At 35.1% G+C, this 25,042-nt stretch overlaps 2 protein-coding genes across 3 annotated transcripts in view; one reads left to right on the top strand and one right to left on the bottom strand.

Annotated features, from left to right (window-relative positions):
• The window catches only part of LOC145306849 (uncharacterized), a 34,489-nt gene extending 29,532 nt beyond the window's left edge, over positions 1-4,957 (top strand). For both annotated transcript variants that reach the window (XM_080149171.1, XM_080149172.1), the window contains 3 exons: positions 180-236; positions 539-617; positions 880-4,957. In XM_080149171.1, coding sequence (XP_080005297.1) covers positions 180-236; positions 539-601 — 120 coding nt within the window. In that variant the 3' untranslated portion in view covers positions 602-617; positions 880-4,957. The remainder of the gene's footprint in view (positions 1-179; positions 237-538; positions 618-879) is intronic.
• Positions 4,958-17,796: 12,839 nt separating this feature from the next.
• Positions 17,797-24,166, bottom strand: LOC145307609 (uncharacterized). Its single transcript, XM_080150066.1, has 7 exons — positions 24,102-24,166; positions 22,909-22,973; positions 22,114-22,191; positions 20,924-20,986; positions 20,143-20,202; positions 19,465-19,498; positions 17,797-17,928 (listed from the first exon to the last, which is right to left on the bottom strand). Exons 1-7 carry the CDS (start codon positions 24,162-24,164, stop codon positions 17,860-17,862), a joined length of 432 nt encoding a protein of 143 aa, XP_080006192.1. The 5' UTR covers positions 24,165-24,166; the 3' UTR covers positions 17,797-17,859.
• Positions 24,167-25,042: the final 876 nt, after the last annotated feature.

The following is a 25,042-nucleotide window of genomic DNA, read 5'->3' as shown; positions in this document are numbered from 1 at the left end:
TTCGTATGTTGGAAATTAAAGAAAAACTGTTATATATTATTTTAAATGATAATCTAAAGAAATAATTGTCTATATTTAAAAGTTTGTTCAGAATAATAAAATTACCAATTACTTGAAGAAAAAAATGTGTTATAAATTTAGATTTTTTTAGAATAACAATGCAATATTTAAAATTACAGGATGATTGCAGCTCTAGGTCTAATGTGGAATATCAAATGACTACTTTTGAGACTAGGGTAAGTGTTTATTTACTGAATAAATTCTCCTTTATAGGAAAGATTTACATAAGTCAAGAAATGTGTTAATTTATTTAGATTCAATGCTATGGATGGTTTTAGGCTATTTTTATTATCTCTTCTTTTTGATTTTTTATATCAATACAGAGATACTTATATTATAACATTTTTCTAGGATTAAGAATAATTCATAACTTAAGCATATAATATATGCAATTATTTCCTATAAATTAATTTAAATGAATAAAGGTTAAAAAATCCACATGTTGCAAATTGCTGAATTATATTAATGTTTATTATAGGCTGATGTTCAGCATGCAGATGTTCCTAAGTGTGAATTGTCTAGTCAAGACTCAAGAGAATAAGAAATTCTCATACTAGGTATTTTAACTAACTTTTGCCTTATATTTGGGGTGACAGGATAGATTATTAATAATAGAGTTTAGCTTTGAGATGCATTGCACCCAATTTTATTATTTTTTGGATAAACCTCTTGCTTCAAATCTTAAAAGTCTCCCATGGAAGACAATTAAGGCAGTTTTGTCTTGGTTTGACACATTTTTCAATCTTTTTTTCTGAAATATGATGAAGTAAGATTTTCAAATTCAAAACCCAACAAATAAATATTTATGTAATTTTTTAGGGACAATATCACCATGGAGCTTCCTAGTCAAAGTTTCTGAGTCACTAGTCAAACTATTTACAAGAAACAAATAACAAAGGTATTTAAGAATTGCAATATAAAGATTAAATGTGGCAATTATAAATCATTAAACAAAATCCTACTAAAGCTACTAGACTAGTCTCGGAGTAAAGGATTTCTTACCAATATAGATAAAGCATAGCAAAACCGAAAATTCTAAGCAATATTTTTTTATTTTTAAAGACTAAATATTGAAATGTTTAAGCACACTTTTAAGTAAAGATTTAAATTTGTTTAAGTTTATTTGTTCATTTGTTTCTTTCTAGAAAAAGCTTGGAAATATGTTTTTTTCTAAAGCTTTATAATTAAGTATCTTCATTTGTATTTTGTTGCAAGAGTTCAACAAAGCTGTAAAATTTTGTACTTTTAATTATATTTTTAGATTTGCTTCTTTTTTTCTATTTTTACTTTTAATTTTGATTTTTTACAGTAACAATCTAATAATCTAAAATTTAAAACAGTTTTTTAACCCAAGTCACATGTTTTAAAATTTTGTTACATTATTTGATTTCAGAGATTAATTTCATCTATACCCTCTTTTTATCAAGATTCATTTTAGTTATATAAGCAGCTTATAGTAATATCATTTTAAACTTATCTCTAAGTTTAGTTTAAATATTAACAGTTAGAAAACTTGATGATATGACAATTATTTGTAAAATGAATTATGATTTGGGCCCAAAGTTTTTATGATGGTGCCATTAAACATTGTTGTCAAACCTAAAATTAACTAGTTTTAGTAACGAACCTACTCTATAATTTACTTTGTCAGTTCATAACGATATGGGGAAATGAGATTTTCCAATGGCCTTCTTTTTCTTTTGGGTACCTTTTTTGTCTGCTAGCAACTTGCTTTCTGCTCTTTTGTAGTGACTTGATTGTATTAATATTATATTTCCAGTGCTATTGGTTGATTTTCATAGACTCAATTGAAAGTTGGCACAGGATATTTGTGGTGGGACATATGTTTTTTGGTGCTACTTATGTATGTTGTCATCCTTGTTTTTTTTAGTAATTTATTATAATTTTTTAATACAGGGAGAGCTTAAGGGAAGATAAATGTATATCCAGATATTGTGATGATAAACAGAGTTATTTAAGTTATTTTTGAAAGAATTTATCTTCCTGTAACCCATCCCTATGTTCTGTAACTAAATTGAATTTATTATTGTTATTCATTAAGAAACATTTTTTCCAGTTTTGCTCTAAATTAGATTAATTTCTTCTGGATGAAAACCGGTTCCTAGCAATACTTAAAAAAAATATGTATCATATTAGAGTGAATTTTCCACAAGTAACATTAAAAGATCACAAAATTTATCCCTTGTTTAGAGACCGAATCTACGGCCCATTAAGTCCAACAAAGCTGGAATTTAATCTTTATTTTTTGATTTTTCTGTCCTTGATAGATAATTAATATGTCTTCATAAGTAGCAATGCAATAAAAGAATAGTAGAAGACAAATATTTTAGCAGGTTTTGTAAGTAAATCATTGAGTATGACATTTTGGCGCTTTCACACAAGGTCCCTAGTGAGTATTAATTCCCCTACCCCCCCCCCCACCCTAATTATATATATTGTTGTAAAAAAAGGGGGGACCTTGTTTATTGCTTTTGGTCAGGTTGGGTTAGATTGAGTGCTGATTAGCCCCGCAGGATTAGGGCACTTCATATAGAAGTAGTGCCACCCTTTAGGAATAGTAAATACCCACCCAATTTATTTTCAATCTATTAGTGTTGCGCAAAAGGGGTATGTCAACACCTCCTTTAAATTGAAATTTAAATAATAATTAATATTTTTATCCCTAAATGGTTCCAAACCCCCTAGTGAATTGTTATGCAAGCCTCTAATTTTAAAAAATCATAATAAGGGGGGGGGGGGCTACAAGAGGTAGCACCAACATTTCTGCAAACACAATCCTAATTTATATCTAATCAATGATTGAAAAAGCTTGCAAATGCTTATTATAGAGCAGCTATGTTACTAAGATATTATAGACAACTTTCCACGGATATTGAATTGAAAAATTATAAGAATAAAGCAAGTTTTATTAGCCCTGAGGGGCCAAAAGGCCCGGGATAACAAGTAGTATCAATTTTATGATTTTTATTTGAATTTCATGGAAAATTGTCTGTAATATGATGATGCTATAAATGGTTTATCAGTATGGCTAAAAACCGGTCCTAATCCAGCAGATATTGATCAGTTCAATTAAACATTAAATTGAGCAATAGAACATGTGATTTAATGATGAAACATAATTTGTTTCTAATTTGTGCTTGTAATTGATTATACAATTTTTTCTCCATGTGTATAGACTTTAAGCATTATGACAACATACTGCATTGCTTTAAAGTATAATACTTTTATAAAGTAAAAACTAGATAAGAAATTATTTCTTGACTAAAATTTCAAAAAGTTTGGGTATAGTCGCTTTTTGGCAACTCCTCTTAAGGGGCGTTTCATTGTATTTTCACATTAGTTTTTATAGGTTATTTTAGGTTAGGTTAAGTTGGGTTAGGTGATTGACCCGCTGGGTTAGAGCCTCCACAGGGACTAGAAATAGGGGAAAAGCTACTGTGAAAATACAACAAAACGCCCCTTAAGAGTCATTGCCACGAAAAAAAATTTATGGTTTGCAGTAATAGTCCACAGAAACATAGATAAAAACATTAATTTCAAACATTGTTCTACAGCTATTAGGGCTAACAATATGAATATTTTTATGTATTTTTTTGTGCTTGGCAACTCTTAATTATTGTCATTCTAGTTATTTGCTTATTACTATGTTTTATATTGTATAATTATTGTATATGATGATATTCTATAGAAAGATAACAAAGAAGGATTTTATTGAAATGTTACTAAAAAGTTATTCTATTATGTAGTTTTTACAAATTATTTTTAATCTAATCTTTTTTATTTTAAATCCTTTTAATCTAATGAAATCTATTTTAAACATTAAGCTTAGAAATAAAACTTTCCAGTAAGAATAATTTGAAAAATTACTTCTAGATATTGCCTGAATCTAAATTCAAATAATTAATTACTATATCTTGGTCCTGCCTATAATAATTCAACATAACTTTTTTTTTAAACAATCTATAAAACCATACTAGAAATATTTAATATGATATGAAGAGCAAACCAACATACAGACAATTAAATATTGTTTTTGTCTTCCTTTTTATTAAAACAATTTCAAAAGAATAATTAATGAAATTCTAAATTTTTAAACATTAATTTTAAAATATAAATGATGAAAACTATAAATTGATAAAACTATGTTATGTATGTTATGTTATATTTAGTAATAAGTATCCAAATAAACTTTTATTTATATTAAATGGATGAAATATATTTTTCAAATTTCACAATAATCATAGTTTAAAAGATAGATTTGAATACTTATTACCAATATTATGATTTGATTTTTGTACAAAGCAAGCCTGTAGGACATTCAGATATTTCAGTCATAAAATAATTTTTCCTTTAAATATTTTATAAAGTTTTTCACTTGTTTAAAAAAAATCAGGTATTGTTGGTTTTGTAACATCACCTAGGGTATTTCATCATATTTTCATAGCAGCTTTTCTCATATTTCTAGCCTCTGGGGAGAAATTATTAACATTTACCTAACCTAAAATCTAAAGTAACCTATCAAAAGCTTTTGTGAAAATTCGAAAAATGCCCCTTAGGAGGCTATGTCACAAAACCACCCAAAAATTTTCATTTGTTTAAAAACTTTATATTTTTCATAAAAAGATTTTAAAATTTTGTAATAAATTCAACTAGTTGTATTCTAGAAAATCAACCTGGATATTTCCACAGGCATGCTTTACTGACCCGGAATTAATTGATATACGATTTAAGGATAATGGTTTGGCCACAATTAGTAATTTAGGAATTATTAATTGTTTTGTATATTTTTTTTATTTTTTTGAATACAATTGTTTGCATTAAAGAGTTGTTTTTATTTTCCTTATTCTCATTTTATGAAATCGAAGCTTTTCTATAATTTGGGTCAGTCCGTCCGTCAGTCCGTAACATTTAGCTCTTTTTTTTAGTTTAGGCATGTTAGAATTTTCCTATTGATTTCAAACTTTACATGGTGATTCCTGTAGTAGTAGGTACGATTTAGAAAGTAAATAATTATTACCAGAATGTCTGCACGTCCATTTCAAACATTTTTATATCATATTTTAATTCAATTTATCTGATTTTTAGAATACTGATTCCTATGACAACAAAGAAAATATTAAAGCAAAGCATATCTATAATCAAGTCTTTTAAATGTAAATATGTTGTTTAACATTATCCTGCATTTAAGCAGTTTTTCAACAATTTTGTTTTGACTCTTATACGTTTATATTCTGATTTTTCAGTTCTGATACTCTAGTATTTACTAGTGTTTATGTTCGTTTTTCTTACTTTTTCACAGCTTCCCGTTTATGGATAATGTCATTCTTGTTTTTCTATACTTCAATACGATTATACATACTTTTACAATTAGGGGAGTGTTGTATTAAAATTTCCAAGATTATTCTAAGTCTCTCTTTATAGGATAATAAGGGCTATACCCCTAGAGGCCTCTAGGGGTAATTGTAGTGGTAGGGGTTGACTTAAACCCCACCCCAACAGTTTATATTTTTTTACATGTTAAATAAAAATTTTGGAGACAAGTGAAATAAACAGCCCATTGTCACGTCCTCCATAGAAAAACAAGGATGAGAACATCCATAAAAGGGAAGCTCTGAAACAAAGTAACCAGTTATTAAATTTCATTAGTAAATATGATTTAGGACAACACTTCAATAAATAATAATAAATGCACTATATTTTAAGTTTATCTGTTAAAAACTTAGTATTGCTCTTACTATTCTTACTCTATGTAATTAAGACACTTGCAAATTATAAAAAAAGAATTTAGTCCAGCCCAAATTATTGAGCAGTAATTTTTTTATTTTCAAGTAGACCTATAAGAGTGACAAAAATAACAAGCACAAATCTTTAAGTAACCAGTATTAAAATTCATTAGAAAATATAATTTAGGACAACACTCTCAAATACTTGCTAATAAATACACTATTGCTGTAGCTAAAGACGCACTCGGCCATAATGTTCCTATTTTCTAAGCACTGACACTCTACAAGTGTTAATATTTCATTGTCTTAATTTGTTGCTACTCTATAGTTTAATTAGTTTTTATATCCGTTATTTCCTAAGGTATTTTAAACAATTACTTAACCTTATGTCGAGGGAGTGGATATTGCACTATAAATTATACTGGTACCCAAAGTTTTATAGCCAATTATTCTTATTTCTTGACTTAAAAACTTTGGGTACTTGATTTTGATTAGTTAGTTCTATTCTGATAGTGCCCAAACTTTTTAACCAATGATTCGTATCTGTAAAATAAATTTGTTATCGATAGAGGGTAATTTTATTTTTATTTCATCATTGGGGATTTACTTTCATTATTGTTATTCGTCTTATCCCTCAAGATCCCTGGAAAAAATTAAAATTATTAAGCATGGCTTCTAAACTGATAATATCCGCTGGATTAGAACCAGTTCTTAGCCACATTTAAAATCGTTTTTTAAAAATCAGTTTTGTTAGCTCCGAGATTTTAATCTATTAATATTACATTCTAACATCCGCAACAAGCTGTCTATAATACGATGCAATAAATAACTACTCCTACAAACAGCCGCACGGCTTAATAAATCAACTCAGCAGCGAGAGAAAGGGGACAAAGGGCTGTTTATGGCACTAGTCCTCAAAGTATTATAATAACGTTTTCTCATTCGTTGGCCTTACAACTTTTGGGACTTTCAATAAATTTTAATTGGTTACTTCATTAAGTTTCAACCTCTAATTTTAATCTAAAAAAGGGGTAATTTTGTGTATAAACACAGAGGATGTACATCAATTTATCGGCCATTGTCTTATCCTTTAAGATCCCTGAAATCAGGATTTATAGGGGCTAAACTCGCGCCCGTATTTATCTAGACAAAGCTGCAGTAGCAGACGAAATTAACTGCTATCCACAGCCGCCTACAGCTGCGGCCATAATCAGCTATTGTCGGCTGCAGCCACCATTAGCCGATTATTTATCAATAGCTTACTGCCCTAATTATTAGAGAGAGAGAGGGGACAATTGGTTGTTTATTACACTAGCCCCCAAAGTTTTATAATTGCGTTTTCTTATTAATTTGCTTAACAATTTTGGGGACTTTCGTGAAATTTGATTCATTCAATCATTAAGTTGAGTGTACAAACATTTCAACACCTAATTTCAATCTAAAGAAGGGGAAGTTTTGTGTATAAACACAGGGGATGTACATCAATTTATCGGTCATTGTCTTATCCCTTTAGATCCTGTTTATGGACACAATCGTACTCTTTAAAGTTAAAATATGCATTTTTAATTTTGCCTTAAAATTTAAGTTTTTGTGTTAAATATTTTTCCGCTTATCTCTAAAAGTAAACATTATAATTCCAGGGACATACAGATAGGGAAATTTATAATTAATAAAGAAACAGCTTATAGTGCCTAATAATAAAAAACGTTGTCATACGATATAAACGACCAATGATAATGATAATGACAAGGGGGTGTGTTGACGCTTCGGGTACAAGTCCTCTCCACGTAACCTTTGAACATACTCAATTGCCTAGGTTAATTAACTCTTTGATTGCACCACCTTTGTCTGAGAAGTCATAACTGCGCATGATAATAAGTTGCGCCTGTTTTAGGCTAAGGCATTACCATTACTCTAACTATTTACATCGCGCATCTGACATAGTAGCAGTGGGAACCATATTTAACGTCTTTAGTTATGATGCGTTGTCGAACCGATATTCAAACCTATCATATTCCGGATGACGAGCGGATACACTTCATGTTAAGCCAAGGTCGCGGAAAATGACCAATGATGGACCAGTATACATTATAATTTACCAATAGTAAAATGCAATGTTATATTGGCCTATCATTGGTCATTTGTATTATATGACCATGCTTTTTATTAGGCATTATGAGCTGCTTCATTAAAAAATACATGCTAATAATAAAGTATCTGTCTGTTTGTGTGTGTAGCAAAGGATCTTGTTAACCGCTGTACCGATATTGTTTTTCTTTTCAGTGAAGCTTTTCATATGTCCAGGGAAGGTTTATGTCTACATCCTCCCATGAAAAATAGCCCACAAAAAATGACACATCAATTTTTGTATTTATTTTTCTCTTAAAAATGGAAAATCTTTCCCCCTTCCCTTACTTTATTGCCCCTAGAGGCCTTTAGGTTCGAAGCCGCTAGTAATACAATAGTTATAATTATAGCTTGAATATATTTGGAAGGGGATAAAAGTATCTTTCATGGCAATTCCCTTATCTCTGAATACTTTATACTAATAGCAGGAAGAGAGGGGACATTGGGATATTTACTACGCTAGCTCCCGAAGATCTAAAATAATGCTTTCTTATTTGTTGGCTTAATAATTTTGGAGACTTTTGTTGATTTTGGATTGGTCGGTTCATAAAGTTGGGTATTTTAAAAATTAATTATAATCTACAGAAGGGGTAAATTAGTGAATAATCATTGGGGATATAGATTCATCGGCCATTGTCTTATCCCTTTACCTGAATAGTTTATAGAATAAGTCTTCAATACAAAAATATGACATTTTTAAATGAATAGACCAGGATAATTCTTATATAAAAGTGACAGCACGTCTTTCTGTATGTGTCTCTTGTGCACCAATGAATCTTGCTAACCACTGGACCGATATGGCTCTCCTTTACAAAGGTCTAGTAAAAGTTGAAAACTCTTTTAGGGAAGAATATTTTCACCGTCCTAAGGACGCCTCTAGAGACCTCTGGGGGCCCTAAGGGTGGGGAGGAGAAAGTCGACCCCCACCTTTTACTAAATTTCAGTTTAATTTTAATCCTTTGGTACAAACAGACAGTCTAATAGACATTTTGTTACTTTTAAATAAAGCTAACTGTGCTATTTGGAAATAATAACTAAACTTAAACAGAGGCTGTCATTCAGCCAATTAATTCCATTTCCAATTAACAAAAATTAAGTATTTTATTGGCCTATAGTTGGCGTAAAACTTGTTTTTTGATTTAGCAGAAGGGAAGTGGGTAAGGAGGGGATGGGGGATAGATAAGAGAAAAGGGTTGTGTTGGGAAATTTTTTGACTGAATCATATTCCCTAGTCCCTGACCTCAAATAATTAGGTCAGCTGAATACTAGATTCCGATTGTGTACATAGCACCATAATCCTATCTCAATATTTACTACTAGCTAGAAAAGCTTCAAACTTCCAAAAAAAAATCAAAATTTGAAAAATTAAAATTTTGAATGTACAATGTATCAATTGTTTATACATTATATCGCTTTTCCCTTAGACCGGAGTAGCTGAAAATCGCTTTTGCAATTGTTGAGTTATCTGCTATACAACTACGGAAATTAGGGAAGAAATAGGCAATCAATTAATTTTCAGTTGATCATGGGTGAAGATTATATTTTAACAACAAGAATGACATCATCTATTACTTTTAAGTTGCAGAGCATACAAATAAAAAAATATATATTATATGGGCCACTTGTGTCCAAAAAAACTGGCATTGATTTTGTTTTTATTATTTTAATATTCGGGAAAAATTGGCTATAATATAATATGATACATAATAATCTGAAGCCATACTGGAATAGTTATTTATCGCATCGTATTATAAACAGCTTTTCGCGGATATAAAAAGTAAAAATTATAAAATTAATACAAGTATTTTTAGCCCCAAGATGCCGAAGGCGCTGCCTAACAAAACTGGTATTAATTTATGATTTTTATTTTGATATTCATGGAAACTTGTCCATAATACGATACATAACTTTTTCAGTACATAGAACCTGTTCTATTCCTGCGGATATGAATCAGTTTTGAAGCCATACTGGAAAGTCTATCCATAATAAATTTTGATAGACCGACCAACCGATTTTATAACAAAATTCAGCTGTAAATACTAAAAATAAAACGATATTAGAATTATTTAAACTTTTATAATCGATTTACTTTTACTTGGATGTTACATCAGATTTTCATGTATTTACTCTAATAAAGTAATACTCGCATTTGGCTAAATGTACGATAACCCCCATCAACGCCTTTAAACCCATTACTTCCACTATTACTGGATGAATGAACTGACCAATAAATAAAATCCATATTAGCAAAATAGTAAATTGACGACAAATTTTGTTTCCACGTATTTTATATCCATTAGTGTAATTAATCCAAGACGTGCAGAAATGGGGGCATAGGAAGGTGTATCCACCCCTCCTGGACTACATTTAAGGATGAAGAGACCCTCCTCCGAATGTAAGGATTAGTTTAGTCATATTAAAATCAAATTTGCTTGCATGGTGATGTCTGAAACAATTAAGTACAAAGTCAAAAGCAATTTTTTAATCTTCACATATTTTTCCAAATGTCCATCAACCATTTTGAATATTTTGAATTTTAAAAGATTGTATTGCTTTTATGAATGTTGTCATCCTTGTTTTAATTTCAATTAAGAAGCACAAAATAAAAAAATAGAATCATCATGTAATAAAAATTTCAAGTTTAAAAACACTATACAGTCAAACCTACACACACATACACACACACACATACACACTCACACACACATACACACTCACACACACACACACACACACACACACACAATCCCACAAACCTGCGGACCAAGTGAGTTACAAAGAAGATTTGTCAATTCCAAATTTGCCATTTATACATAGTTTTAAAATCGAAGCTTTTCTATAATTAGGGTCGGTCTGTCCGCCTGTGCGTCCATAATGGATAGCTTTTTTCCGTTAATTTAAGCATGTTAGAATTGTCCTGTCGATTATAAACTTTGCATGGTGATTCCTCTAGTAGTTAGGTACGATTTAGAAAGCGTATCAACTCTATAATCATTACAGGAATGTCTGTACATTCATTTTAAACATGTTGATTTTTTACTTTTTTGACATCAAATTTTTGTATGTTAGAATTATCCGATTCATCTGATTTTTGAAATACTGATTCCTACTACAACAAGGTACAATGTTATAGGCGAAAAATCTCTATAATCAAGTTCTAAAATATAAGTATGTCCTTAAATCGTATTATGTATTTATGCAGTTTTGCAACAAATTTGCTTACTATACTTATATATGCAATAATAAAATGCGTATTCAGTTCTGACACTCTAAAAGTGTTGAATTTCGTTTGTCCTTCAATTTCAGAGCTTCACTTTTATGGATGTTGTCATCCCTGTTTCAATAAATGTGACTAAGAGTTGCTACGCTTCCTAAATCGTACCCAATTGTTATAGGAATCATCATGCAAAGTTTGTAATCGATAGAACAATGCCAACTTGTTTAAATTAAAGAAAAGGGCTAACTGTCCGTGACAGACGGGCTGACCCTACTTATAGGAAAGCTTCGCTTTTAAAAATAGTATAAGTATGGACATAATTGTATTTGGTAAAATAAAATATGCATTTTTAATTTTTGTTTATAATTTGAGTTTTTTTGTGTTAACAATGTTTTCTTATCTTTTAAGTAAACATTATCAGCAGTGTCGTGCAAAAGTGGGGAGTAGTCAGTGGGTATACCCACCCTCCTAGCAATTCTAGGGGGGGGGGTTGTAGTCAGAGGGAATTCCCACCCTCCTAGCAATACTAGGGGGGGGGGGTGTAGTCAGAGGGTATACCCACCCTCCTAGCAATACTAGGGGGGGGGGTGAAGTCAGAGGGTATACCCACCCTGCTAGCATTACTAGGGGGGGGGGGGTGTAGTCAGTGGGTACACCTACCCTCCTAGCAATACTAGGGGGGGGGGGTGTAGTCAGAGGGTATAGCCACCCTGCTAGCATTACTAGTGGGGGGGGGGGGTGTAGTCAGTGGGTATACCCACCCTCCTAGCAATACTAGGGGGGAGGGTGTAGTCAGAGGGTATACCCACCCTCCTAGCAATACTAGGGGGGGGGGGTGTAGTCAGAGGGTATAGCCACCCTGCTAGCATTACTAGGGGGGGGGGGTGTAGTCAGTGGGTATACCCACCCTCCTAGCAATACTAGGGGGGAGGGTGTAGTCAGAGGGTATACCCACCCTCCTAGCAATACTAGGGGGGGGGTGTAGTCAGAGGGTATACCCACCCTCCTAGCAATACTAGGGGGGAGGGTGTAGTCAGAGGGTATACCCACCCTCCTAGCAATACTAGGGGGGGGGGTGTAGTCAGAGGGTATACCCACCCTCCTAGCAATACTAGGGGGGAGGGTGTAGTCAGTGGGTATACCCACCCTCCTAGCAATTCTAGGGGGGGGGTGTAGTCAGAGGGTATACCCACCCTCCTAGCAATACTAGGGGGGGGGGGTGTAGTCAGAGGGTATACCCACCCTGCTAGCATTACTAGGGGGGGGGGGGGTGTAGTCAGTGGGTATACCCACCCTCCTAGCAATACTAGGGGGGAGGGTTTAGTCAGAGGGTATACCCACCCTCCTAGCAATACTAGGGGGGGGGGTGTAGTCAGAGGGTATACCCACCCTGCTAGCATTACTAGGGGGGGGGGTGTAGTCAGTGGGTATACCCACCCTCCTAGCATTACTAGGGGGGAGGGTGTAGTCAGTGGGTATACACACCCTCCTAGCAATACTAGGGGGGGAGTGTAGTCAGTGGGTATACCCACCATCCTAGCAATACTAGGGGGGGGGGGTGTAGTCAGAGGGTATACCCACCCTCCTAGCAATTCTAGGGGGGGGGGGGTGTAGTCAGAGGGTATACCCACCCTCCTAGCAATACTAGGGGGGAGGGTGTAGTCAGAGGGTATACCCACCCTCCTAGCAATACTAGGGGGGAGGGTGTAGTCAGTAGGTACACCCACCCTCCTAGCAATACTAGGGGGGAGGGTGTAGTCAGAGGGTATACCCACCCTCCTAGCAATACTAGGGGGGAGGGTGTAGTCAGAGGGTATACCCACCCTCCTAGCAATACTAGGGGGGAGGGTGTAGTCAGTGGGTATACCCACCCTCCTAGCAATACTAGGGGGGAGGGTGTAGTCAGAGGGTATACCCACCCTCCTAGCAATGCTAGGGGGGAGGGTGTAGTCAGTGGGTATACCCACCCTCCTAGCAATACTAGGGGGGAGGGTGTAGTCAGAGGGTATACCCACCCTCCTAGCAATACTAGGGGGGGGGGTGTAGTCAGAGGGTATACCCACCCTCCTAGCAATACTAGGGGGGAGGGTGTAGTCAGTGGGTATACCCACCCTCCTAGCAATTCTAGGGGGGGGGGTGTAGTCAGAGGGTATACCCACCCTCCTAGCAATACTAGGGGGGGGGGTGTAGTCAGAGGGTATACCCACCCTGCTAGCATTACTAGGGGGGGGGGGTGTAGTCAGTGGGTATACCCACCCTCCTAGCAATACTAGGGGGGAGGGTTTAGTCAGAGGGTATACCCACCCTCCTAGCAATACTAGGGAGGGGGGGTGTAGTCAGAGGGTATACCCACCCTGCTAGCATTACTAGGGGGGGGGGGTGTAGTCAGTGGGTATACCCACCCTCCTAGCAATACTAGGGGGGAGGGTGTAGTCAGTGGGTATACACACCCTCCTAGCAATACTAGGGGGGGAGTGTAGTCAGTGGGTATACCCACCCTCCTAGCAATACTAGGGGGGGGGGGGTGTAGTCAGAGGGTATACCCACCCTCCTAGCAATTCTAGGGTGGGGGGTGTAGTCAGAGGGTATACCCACCCTCCTAGCAATACTAGGGGGGAGGGTGTAGTCAGAGGGTATACCCACCCTCCTAGCAATACTAGGGGGGAGGGTGTAGTCAGTGGGTATACCCACCCTCCTAGCAATACTAGGGGGGAGGGTGTAGTCAGAGGGTATACCCACCCTCCTAGCAATACTAGGGGGGAGGGTGTAGTCAGAGGGTATACCCACCCTCCTAGCAATACTAGGGGGGAGGGTGTAGTCAGTGGGTATACCCACCCTCCTAGCAATACTAGGGGGGAGGGTGTAGTCAGAGGGTATACCCACCCTCCTAGCAATGCTAGGGGGGAGGGTGTAGTCAGTGGGTATACCCACCCTCCTAGCAATACTAGTGGGGGGTGTAGTCAGAGGGTATACCCACCCTCCTAGCAATACTATGGGGGGGGGGTGTAGTCAGAGGGTATACACACCCTCCTAGCAATACTAGTGGGGGGGGGTGTAGTCAGAGGGTATACCCACCCTCCTAGCAATACTAGTGGGGGGGGGTGTAGTCAGAGGGTATACCCACACTTCTAGCAATACTAGGGGGGGGGGGGTGTAGTCAGAAAGTGTACAATTACATTTTGTTATTAGTTGGCTGAATAACTTTGGGGACTTTTATTGAATTTTGAATATCTGGATCATTTAGTTGAGTGTTTAAACAAATCAACTACTACTGGTACACTTCAGAAGGGGTAATTATGTGTATCATCATTGAGGATGTGCATTAGTTTAGCATGGACAAATACAATTTTTAGAACAATTTTGTAACTAAAGTCACCTCTCTATAAGAAGCTTGGATCTACTGCAATTCACGGTATAATATTGCTGGTAAGCAATATTTCCAAAAATCTACGAATTTTAAAGGCTGCTAGCTGCCAAACGGCTGAACGTACAGATCATATCCGCACACCATTTTAAGTGGCATAAGAAGGCCTACAAATAATCTGGAATAGCAAAGATCCAATTATGCACAGGGAAAGCTTCACTGAAGAAAAAACGCGTAAAATAGGTCTTTTTTTGCGCATTTCTCTGCACTGCGGGATAATTATGCATTATTGATTTATGGCTATTCCAGATTATTTAAAGGCCTTCTTATGCCGCTTAAAACAGTGTGCAGGCATGATCTGTATGTTTAGCCGTTTGGAAGCTAGCAGCCTTTAAAATTCATAGATTTTTGGAAATATTGCTTACAAGCAATATTTTACTGTGAACTGCAGTAGATCCATAAGCTTCACTGTAAAGGGGATATTTTTATGCCTTTTGACCTATTTTTATGTAAGAGAATCTTGTTGGTTCAGCAGTTTTCAAGATCATAAACTACACACACAGAAAAACCTTGTACAATATTTCATTATATAATTATGACAAAAAAAAGTAAATTTCTAAAAGTTTATACTAACAGATTTTTTTTGTATGTACTTTGTGGATTTTTTTGATTTTTAATTTTTAAATTCTTTTGAACCTTTTATCATAAGAAACTGTATCAATGGGGAAGGAAGAATAGACCTAACAACAAGCATGCTTCGCTCCTTCACCCCAACCCCCCCATCCTTTGCTGATAACGAAGATTTACCCATATCACCTATCACCCATATCTCACCAATACCCCAAGAAAATTGAATGCTAAGCTCTAACCCCTTTTTATCTGCCAAATGTCATGTATAGCTGTCAGCGGATTAATGAGTTACCGACTCCTAACAACTCTAACTGCGCGCAACCTACCCCTCCAGATGATTGCCCCCCCCAACCCTGTGGGGCTCCATTGTAAATAACTTTAGATAAATCCTGTTAGGTCAGGTTATTTTTGGTACTGGGTAGCCTTGCAGAGTTAGGGCAGCGCTGGTATGTGCCCCATAGGGTTAGGGCCCCCCTTCACAGAAGCCTATACCTACTCTTCCCTAACCCTACCAATGTTCCCAGTAGCACTAAACCTAAACTAACCTTCAACAACACATACACTAAGCTAAAGGCAAAATCAGTATTAATCTTATGATTTTAAATTTTAATATTGATGGATAATAATATGATGCGATAACAACTTTTAGTTTATGATGACCTCGGTGGGACGTGGTGTCACTTTGGGTTCTAGACCCTTCCCCCCACCCCCCCCCACAAAACTTAAAATAATTGTTGTTTAATAGACAATAAAACCCTTTGATTGCACAACCTTTGTCTGCTCTATAGGAACATTTTTGTAAAAGCTTTGGGTTAATTAAACATAATGGTGTTAAAAAAAAAGTTTAACTTCACGCACCCCTTTGACAAAATCCTATTCACGCCCACACAACAAGTATAGAAGAAGAATATGCGTTTTAGATCAACTGAATTTGAATTGCCAATTGTGTACACAGTTTCCTATCTCAATATTTACTAGCTAAAAGTTTTTTTTAAATTAAAATTTTGAATGTATAACAGATTTATACGTTATACATTCAAATATTAATTTTTCAAATTTGAATTTTTTTGGAGGTTTGAATATTTTTTATAGCTAGTAGTAGATATTGAGATAGGATAAGGAAACTGCGTCATGTTAGAAGGGTAACGCAAATTTAAGATCTCGGTTTTTGCTATTTGATTTACTGTTTTTCTCTATAAGATAAAAGCGATGCTTGCAAGATTATTCAATTCGCAATGATATAAAGATAATTTTTTCTCAAATCATGAAATCTTGGATCTGAAATTTGCGTCAGCCTTCCAACACGCATGACGTACGACAGCGAGAAAGGCATTTTCTAAGGATGACGGGTAATACATATCTGAAAATAGAAATGATGCAAATGATACGCAAATTCTGATCACAATTCTCACGTTTATCTAAAAATGTAACATATAATAATAGCTATTAAAACAATTTTCAAGCATAACTTTTATCTTATAAGGATAACAATTAAATAAGAAAAATATTTTTACCATATGAAATTCGTGATCAAACACCTAATTGAAAAAAAATGCAAGACAAAGCTTTTTTTAAAGAAAGACTAGGGGCAACGAACGCCCCAAGAAGCCTCTAAGTGTTCTTAAGGTGGGAGGGGGATAAGTCAACCGCCCTTCTACTTTTTAATTTGAGTTTTAATAAGAAATATTCAGAAAAATTTTTTTGGGGGGGTTTTAAATTGGGAGGGTGGAGATACGCTCTCCCAAAAACCTTCCCTGTACCTAAAAAAAAGCTTAATTGCAAAGGAAAATTAAACAGATGTCATTTAAAAAAAAAAAATTTAAATTGGCACATTTGTATAAACACCTGTAGACTCAAGAACGACGCACAAAATAGGGAAAGGAATAAAGAGAGAGGGTAATTCAAGTTTTAAGATATCCTAAAATAGTTATGATCGCCAACTTCCTTCACCCCTGTCCAAGCCTACTGAGTGGACGGGGGATGTCTCCACCCTCCCCCCAACCATCCAAGGAGCCTTCCCCTTCCCCCAGCTACGCCTCTACACCGCCCCTTCTACACCCCTGCTCTACCCCACCATCAACGCGACCACCAGGCCCCCCAGGCTGTTGTTATCAGAGTTGACCCGCAATGTCCATTTATAGATTGTGTTTAGTACTATATATATCAACTAGCGGCTACGCCCCTAGAGGCCTCTAGTGGCACTTTAAATGTTTTTGTTTGTTAAAGTTAATTTTTTATGTACGATACCACCTTATTTGACGTTGAAGTCTCCCCTAAATTTTTAAAAATTTCGATTTTTTTGTCATTTCTCTTGGGAGGGTGGTGGTACCCTCCCCCAAAATAGTTATAAACCTTTCTGGGACTTATGAGAAGCTTTCCTGTTAAGGAGAACCCGATCGGTTCAGCGGTTAGCGAGATCCTTCAGTACACACAGACAGAAACACAGACAAACATCCTGTTACTTTAGTATAAGGATGTAATTTGTATTCTAATTCAGTTCAAATAAAGTTGTTTCCAAATCAGAGTCTGCCTATTACTTTGCTGCCAACATATACCACCGCAGTTCCCATCCTCGACTTGCAACGCCACAGGGTTCACTGCCGCTCACCCTGTTAGATAATCATTAACACTTACCTAACCTAACCAATCTTAATCTATCAAAAGCTACTGTAATTATACGATGAAACCCGCTACTTCGTTTTTTTCCATTTACCAAATTACCTTATCCAATCAAGTTCTTGTTTTGAATTAATTGAAGTCAGCTGAGCACCATATTCCACACAACTTTGCATCAAAATATTTAGTAGCCTCTAGGGGTACTTAACTAAAGGGGGTGAGGGTGTTTATTACACTGGTATCCAAACCAAAGTTTTATTTGTTGGCTTAGCAACTTTAGCAAATTTATTGGGTTCTGCTTGATTTGTTTAATTAGCTGAGTTTCCAAATGTTTCAACCCCTAATTGTAATCTACATATGGGGATAAATTGTGTATCATCATTGGGGTTGTACATCAATTCATCAAACATTGTCTTATCCATTCTTATCCCTGGGTTACACCCCTAGTGACCTCTAGGGGCACTTATCTAAGTGGTAAGTATCTACTTCCAACCCCTGCCCACTTTCCAACAAATGCCCCTAAAGTCTGAGATCTAAAGTGATAAGACAATGGCTGATAAATTGATGTACATACTCAATGATGATACACAGAATAACCCCTTCTGTAGATAAAAATTAGTTGATGAAACATTTGGATGCCCAACTTAATAAACCAACCTTAAAGGGACTGTGAACGTAAATTTTTCTCATCTTAATATCTAATCTTAACATTATCTCATTCATATTATCTCACAGATAGAGCAAAACGTGCTTTTGTTTGCTTAAAAAACTGCTTTTTCCGACGATTCTTTATAAGGTACAGGGAAAGGAAGAAATTTTCTGTATTATATAAAATGTGCAATAAATTGCTTTTTTCTTCCATTATAGCTAAAATTAAACTTTTTCACATAGTTCTTGATTTTTCCTAACGGTTAAGCTGACTTTTAACATAATCCTTGCTTTAAACCAATGTATAGTTACTTAGAAATTGATACAATAAGCAATATTTTTTTTGAAAACCAAATACAATAACAAAGCTAGAAACAGGTTTTTTATTAGTATTTAATTAACTTTATATGGCCCATCTCTCGCCCACCTTTAATTACAAATTTGTAAATAATAAAGATGCAATATTTCTTTATAAACTGTCTGATAAAAGTGTAAACTAATTCTCAAAAGTGGGTTATTTATTGTCCAACACAATAAAAAAGGATATTATTAACCTATGAGATTCAACCCTTTGTAGACAGTGAGGTATTTTTTTGTCAATAATACGAATTTAAAATAGGTCTTTATTACCTAATTACTACGTTATAAAAAAAACTAATTGGTAATTTTATATCATAAAATAAATCCTTTACAGTAAGTAAATTGTTTCAACTATATATGACAAGTTAAATATCCCTACAAACATTATAAGAAACAAAAACGTTCAGATTTTCCCTGTTTTTTCCTTTTTCCCTCCCAAAATACCATAAAATCAGATGAGAAATGTTTACATTCTCACTCCCTTTAAAAGTTTCCAATGTTATTCAATCAACGAATAAGAAAATTTTATTATCAAACTTTGGGGACAATTAATAAATGTCCCCATCCTCCCTTCCCTAAAGTACTTTATCCTTATATAGATATGTCTTTCTGTCTGTTATATACATTTTTTTAGAAAAATCTCTCAATAAAATGTTTTCTCAATAAAATTGTCTGTTCATGTATAAATATTGATTCCTGGCTTGTGCTTTGTAAAATCCCAGGGTCCCTTTTAAATCATCTTTTTAAATATTAATAAATAAATAAAACTAATAATAAATATTAAAACGATGATGACATTAAAAAAAAAGGGGAAGCTCTGAAATGGTGTGAAAAAACGAACATTAATAATAGTAGTGTCAAAACTGAATAAGCAAAATATGAATGTATAAAATCTAAACAAAATTGTAAGTAAATTTGTTTAAAAACTGCTTCAATTCTGGTAACGACTATAGAGTCTTATTGTTAATGACGTACCTAATTATAGAAATGCTTTGCTTTCAACAAGGATGATAACATATACTAAAGTAAAGCAAACAGCATCAGACAGTTGGATAAAATAATTTTTTTAGTTGGTAACTCAAGAAGCTCAAGAAAATAGGCAAATTAAAAAAAAACTTATGGGCGAAGTATCCCGAATGATATGAATGTCATATTAGAATAATGTATTACAAGTTTTGCAGTATGGCTTCAATATTTCAGCCATACTGATAAATCATGAATAGCAAAAGTTACAGAAAAATAATAAAATAATCATAAAAATGATAACCAGTTTTCTCTGCCCCGGGACTAACAATAACCTTTTGTTTTAATATCCGCAAAAAGCTTTCCATAAAACTACGCAATAAATAACTATTAAAAAGATGAATTTCCCTTTTGCATATTTGTGCCTATCAATCAGATACCAATAATCAGTCTCCTCTCTGTGGGACCAAGTTCTGAATATTTCAACAGTTTCATTTATAGTTTTATCCTTTAGTAATAGGATGTATGCCTGTCTGTGTGTGCCAAATTATTTCGCTAACCCCTCAACCGATAAGTTTTTCCCGTATAATGCTAGCTTCAGTTTTCTTGATATGGTTCTCCTTTAGTAAGCCAGCTTTTGTCTGCCTCCGAACTGGAATTAGACTGAAGAGGGTGCTCTGTTAACCAAAATATATTTGAAAATAGGAACTGTGAAGAAATTTAGCTCTATTCTTTAGTAACAGTAGGTATGTGTGTGTGTGTGTGCTTGTAAGAGTAGAATCCGATCGGTTCAGCGGTTACCGAGATCTTAAGGGACGGACAGACCAACAGACAGACAGACGGACAGACATCATTCTACTTTGTATAATAGATTATATAGCTATTATATAGATGATAAACCCATGATCATGGCTCAACACGGTTCCTACTGCTGATAATTCTGGGGCACAACATAAATAAGATTAGGGGGAATGCCTTGGCCAATAAACAGGACTTATCATATAAAGGTCATATAATCATAGGGTTGGTTGTCTGATGGATATCCTTGGGTGTCAGAGTATCATTACACATGGATGATGCTCTGGATTCTCTAGATGATTATAAATTGAAGGAGAATCCCGCCCATACGAGGTAATGGTTATTACAAGTTGATAAGTAGCATAGGTGGCGCTGTTATCAGTGGAAAGATATTACTCGGTCATGCAAGCTCTCCATTGAACAGCTCTGGGACAAGCATCTTCTGCTTCTAGCATAGCCCTGCAAAATCAGATATAGATAGATAGATAGATAGATAGATAGATATATAGATATATATTTATAGATAGATAGATAGAAAGAGAGACAGACAGCCCTGCACAATAGGATGGGTCGATTTTGGACATTTTTATTACGGTGTGTCGATTTGCATGCCTTTTGGAACTTTCACATTAGTAAACATTAGTACACAAAGCGGGAACTTGCACATGTTTTTAATTAGTACAATACACATCTGGATTCTGGATGGTTTAAAATTTATCTAAAGTCTAAAAGCTGTAGGCTATCGCACATACAATTGTATAGGAGTCAAAAATTTATTGATTTTTGACATTTTTATCTGAGGAACTTGCTCATGCTTTTTATAAGAATAACTAGCGGCTTTGCCTAAAAAGGTATTTAAAAAAAAATAAGTACTACTGGTGCTGCCACCAGTAGTTTTATGTGAACTAACTTCCCCATAAGGAAAAAAATTGGAGAAAAATAGGTACCTATGCAAGAAAAATAAAATTTGGGGGTTATTTTTTATTTTTTTGGGGGTTGGGGGTGTCCCACCCCCCAAGAAAATAGTCTAAAACCACAACAGGACCAGTAGGTATATTTCCTGAGGAGAAGAATCCGATCGGTTCAATAGTTACCGAGATCTTAAGGGACAGACGGACGGACATTGTTCTAATTTGTATTATAGATACACCTATGGATGATTTTTTAAAAAGTCTAAAGACCGTATAGCTATTATTGAATAGGAGTCAAAATTGTATTGAATTATAACTACATGACTTCATGGTGCCCGCTGAAAAAGCCTTAAGGTGCTTTGGTCTCAGATAAAAATGTCCAAAATCAACCCACCCAACCGCACATTGAGATATAGTCGTCATTTCACACAAAGTGCCTGTTAAACACTTATAACCCCCCCCCCCTTCTCCCCATTGTAAATTGTATAACTCCTATTGTAAGTCCTTTAAGTTGAAATTTTTCATTTTAAAATTAAATCTTTTTACTTTTTCATTTTTAAAACTAGAATAAAAAGAATTGGGTTTGTCAAATTTAACCTTTCGCCCCCTCTATCACCTCTACAAGCCTCTAGGGGCCTATCTGCTAGAACCTATTTTTATATATATCCCACTTACCGTTGACTTTTTTGTTTCTTGTATTTTCTGAGCGCATTCTTACATCTGGTCCCAATCTTTCTATCTTTTACATTTGGCCTTATAATAGAGGTACAATATAAATGGATATTATGACAGGGTGAAAATATCGTCAATTTAGGTAATTTATTGGTCAGTTTGTTCATCTATCAGGAGGGAAGGGGGTAAAGGGAGTGTATGGTGGATCGTTGTTTTAGCCTGCAAAAAGTACACAGAAACCGTTCCGAATTTGTCTTATTCAAAGTGAAGCCCAGTGAGGTATATTAGACTTATTAGAGTATATTCTACATATAGAGTAGATTCTTACTTACTTTGAATTAATACCAATTGTAGCAAAAGAATAATTCTTTATTAAGGTTACAAAATAATGAACAAACACAGATAATAAAATGTAGATTAAGATTGAAGAAGCAGCCCTGCACTTAGGCGGCCACAGCTCAATGCTACAAGGCGGATGTCTCGTTGAAATAACAGCCACTCACAAAGGGTTGAGGTCTTGATGCTGGAAGGAATGGCTATATCAAAACATAAATATAAACTAAACTCAAGATGTAGTGGAGAGAAGCAGGCTTGCTGGCAGGTTTACTGGTGGCCGCTGCGGGAGTCACAGGGAAAGGGATTGATATACTTGACTATACCACACCAGATATTTTGATATTCACGGATAATTGTATGTAATGCAATTCTTAGCATGATTTTTCAGTTCTTATTTTTAGAACCGGTTCTAACCCAGCGGATATAAATCGGTTTGGAAGCCATACTGAAAAAAAAACTTACCAGTACTTATATTGAGTTCCACAGTCTGTCTCAGTGAAGGTTCTGCACTTGGTCCACTCGGTCTTCTAGATAGATAGATAGATAGATAGTTAGATATATAGATATAGAGATAGATAGATAGATAGATAGATAGATATATAGATAGATAGATAGATAGATAGATAGATAGTTAGATATATAGATAGATAGATATATAGATAGATAGATAGATGTTGTTGTTGTGTTGGCTGCTTGTAGTCCGTTTCCGGTCCGGGTTGTCATCAGTATAGATAGATAGATAGATAGATAGATAGATAGATAGACAAGACAAGACAGACAAGACAGACAAGACAGACAAGACAGACAAGACAGACAAGACAGACAAGACAGACAAGACAGACAAGACAGACAAGACAGACAAGACAGACAAGACAGACAAGACAGACAAGACAGACAAGACAGACAAGACAGACAAGACAGACAAGACAGACAAGACAGACAAGACAGACAAGACAGACAAGACAGACAAGACAGACAAGACAGACAAGACAGACAAGACAGACAAGACAGACAAGACAGACAAGACAGACAAGACAGACAAGACAGACAAGACAGACAAGACAGACAAGACAGACAAGACAGACAAGACAGACAAGACAGACAAGACAGACAAGACAGACAAGACAGACAAGACAGACAAGACAGACAAGACAGACAAGACAGACAAGACAGACAAGACAGACAAGACAGACAAGACAGACAAGACAGACAAGACAGACAAGACAGACAAGACAGACAAGACAGACAAGACAGACAAGACAGACAAGACAGACAAGACAGACAAGACAGACAAGACAGACAAGACAGACAAGACAGACAAGACAGACAAGACAGACAAGACAGACAAGACAGACAAGACAGACAAGACATACCTACATACAGACAGACACACAGACCCAGAGACAGACAAATAAATATACAGACAGACACACAGACCTACCGACATATAAGACAGATAGACAAATAGATAGACAGACAGAAGATACTGACAGACACACAGACAAACACCCAGACAGACAAGAGATAGACAGACACACAGACAGATAAACAGACAGACACAGACCTAGAGACAGACGGATAAACAGACATACAGACAGACAGGACAGATAGACAGAGGGACAGATAGACTGACAGACAGACAGATATATACATACTTGAAGGTCAGCTAGATAAATCTGAGATAAAATCAGAAACAATAATTTTAAAATTCTTAACATGATATCTTAAACAGAATATGATAAATATATTTTCCAGTATGGCTTCCAAACCTTTTAATATCCGCTGGATTAAAACCGGTTCTCAGCCATACGGAAAAATCATGGATAACACAGTATTACAATTTTAAATTTTTTCACAATTTTTTGATCAAAAATTATTAAATCAATACCAGTTTTGTTTGCTCGGGCCTAAAAAACTGGTTTTAATCTCAATAATTTTACATTTCAATATCTGAGGACAACTGTCTATAATATGATACTATAAATAACTATTCTAATATGGCTTCAAAACCGATTAATATCCGCTGGATTAGAACCAGTTCTCAGCCATACGGAAAAATCTTAACACACTATTACAATTTTAAATTTTTTTCACAAATTTTAAAATAAAAATTAATAAATCAATACCAGCTTTTTCAGCTTCCAGAGAGAAAGGAGACAATGGGCTGTTTATTACATTAGTCCCCAAAGTTTTATAATAACATTTTCTCATTCATTGGTTTAACAACTTTCAGGATTTAGATTGGTTGGTTTATAAGTTCAAAGTCCAAACATTTCAACGTACCACCAATTAAAATCTACAGAGGAGATCATTTTTGTTTAAACATTTGGGGATGTACATCAATTTACCAGCCATTGTCTTATCCCTTTAGATCCCTAAATAAGAGCTATACAATACGATGACTGGAGATTGGGTTATTATATATCTTGGAATTTTTAAAACCTGTTCCCCCCTCTCTTTTTCGTTCCCCCTTTTTAGCGTCATTCTTGATGTTCATACAAATGCGCCAATTTTTAAAATATTTTTTTTATTAAAAATGACATCTGTTTGGTTTTCCAGTGCAATTAAGCTTTTTTTAGGTACGGGGAAGGTTTTT

The sequence above is a fragment of the Acartia tonsa genome, chromosome 15 (genome assembly GCF_053477335.1).
Source record: "Acartia tonsa isolate MP-2025a chromosome 15, ASM5347733v1, whole genome shotgun sequence".
Lineage (NCBI taxonomy): Eukaryota > Metazoa > Arthropoda > Copepoda > Calanoida > Acartiidae > Acartia > Acartia tonsa.
This window is presented reverse-complemented; position numbering and strand designations above follow the sequence as displayed.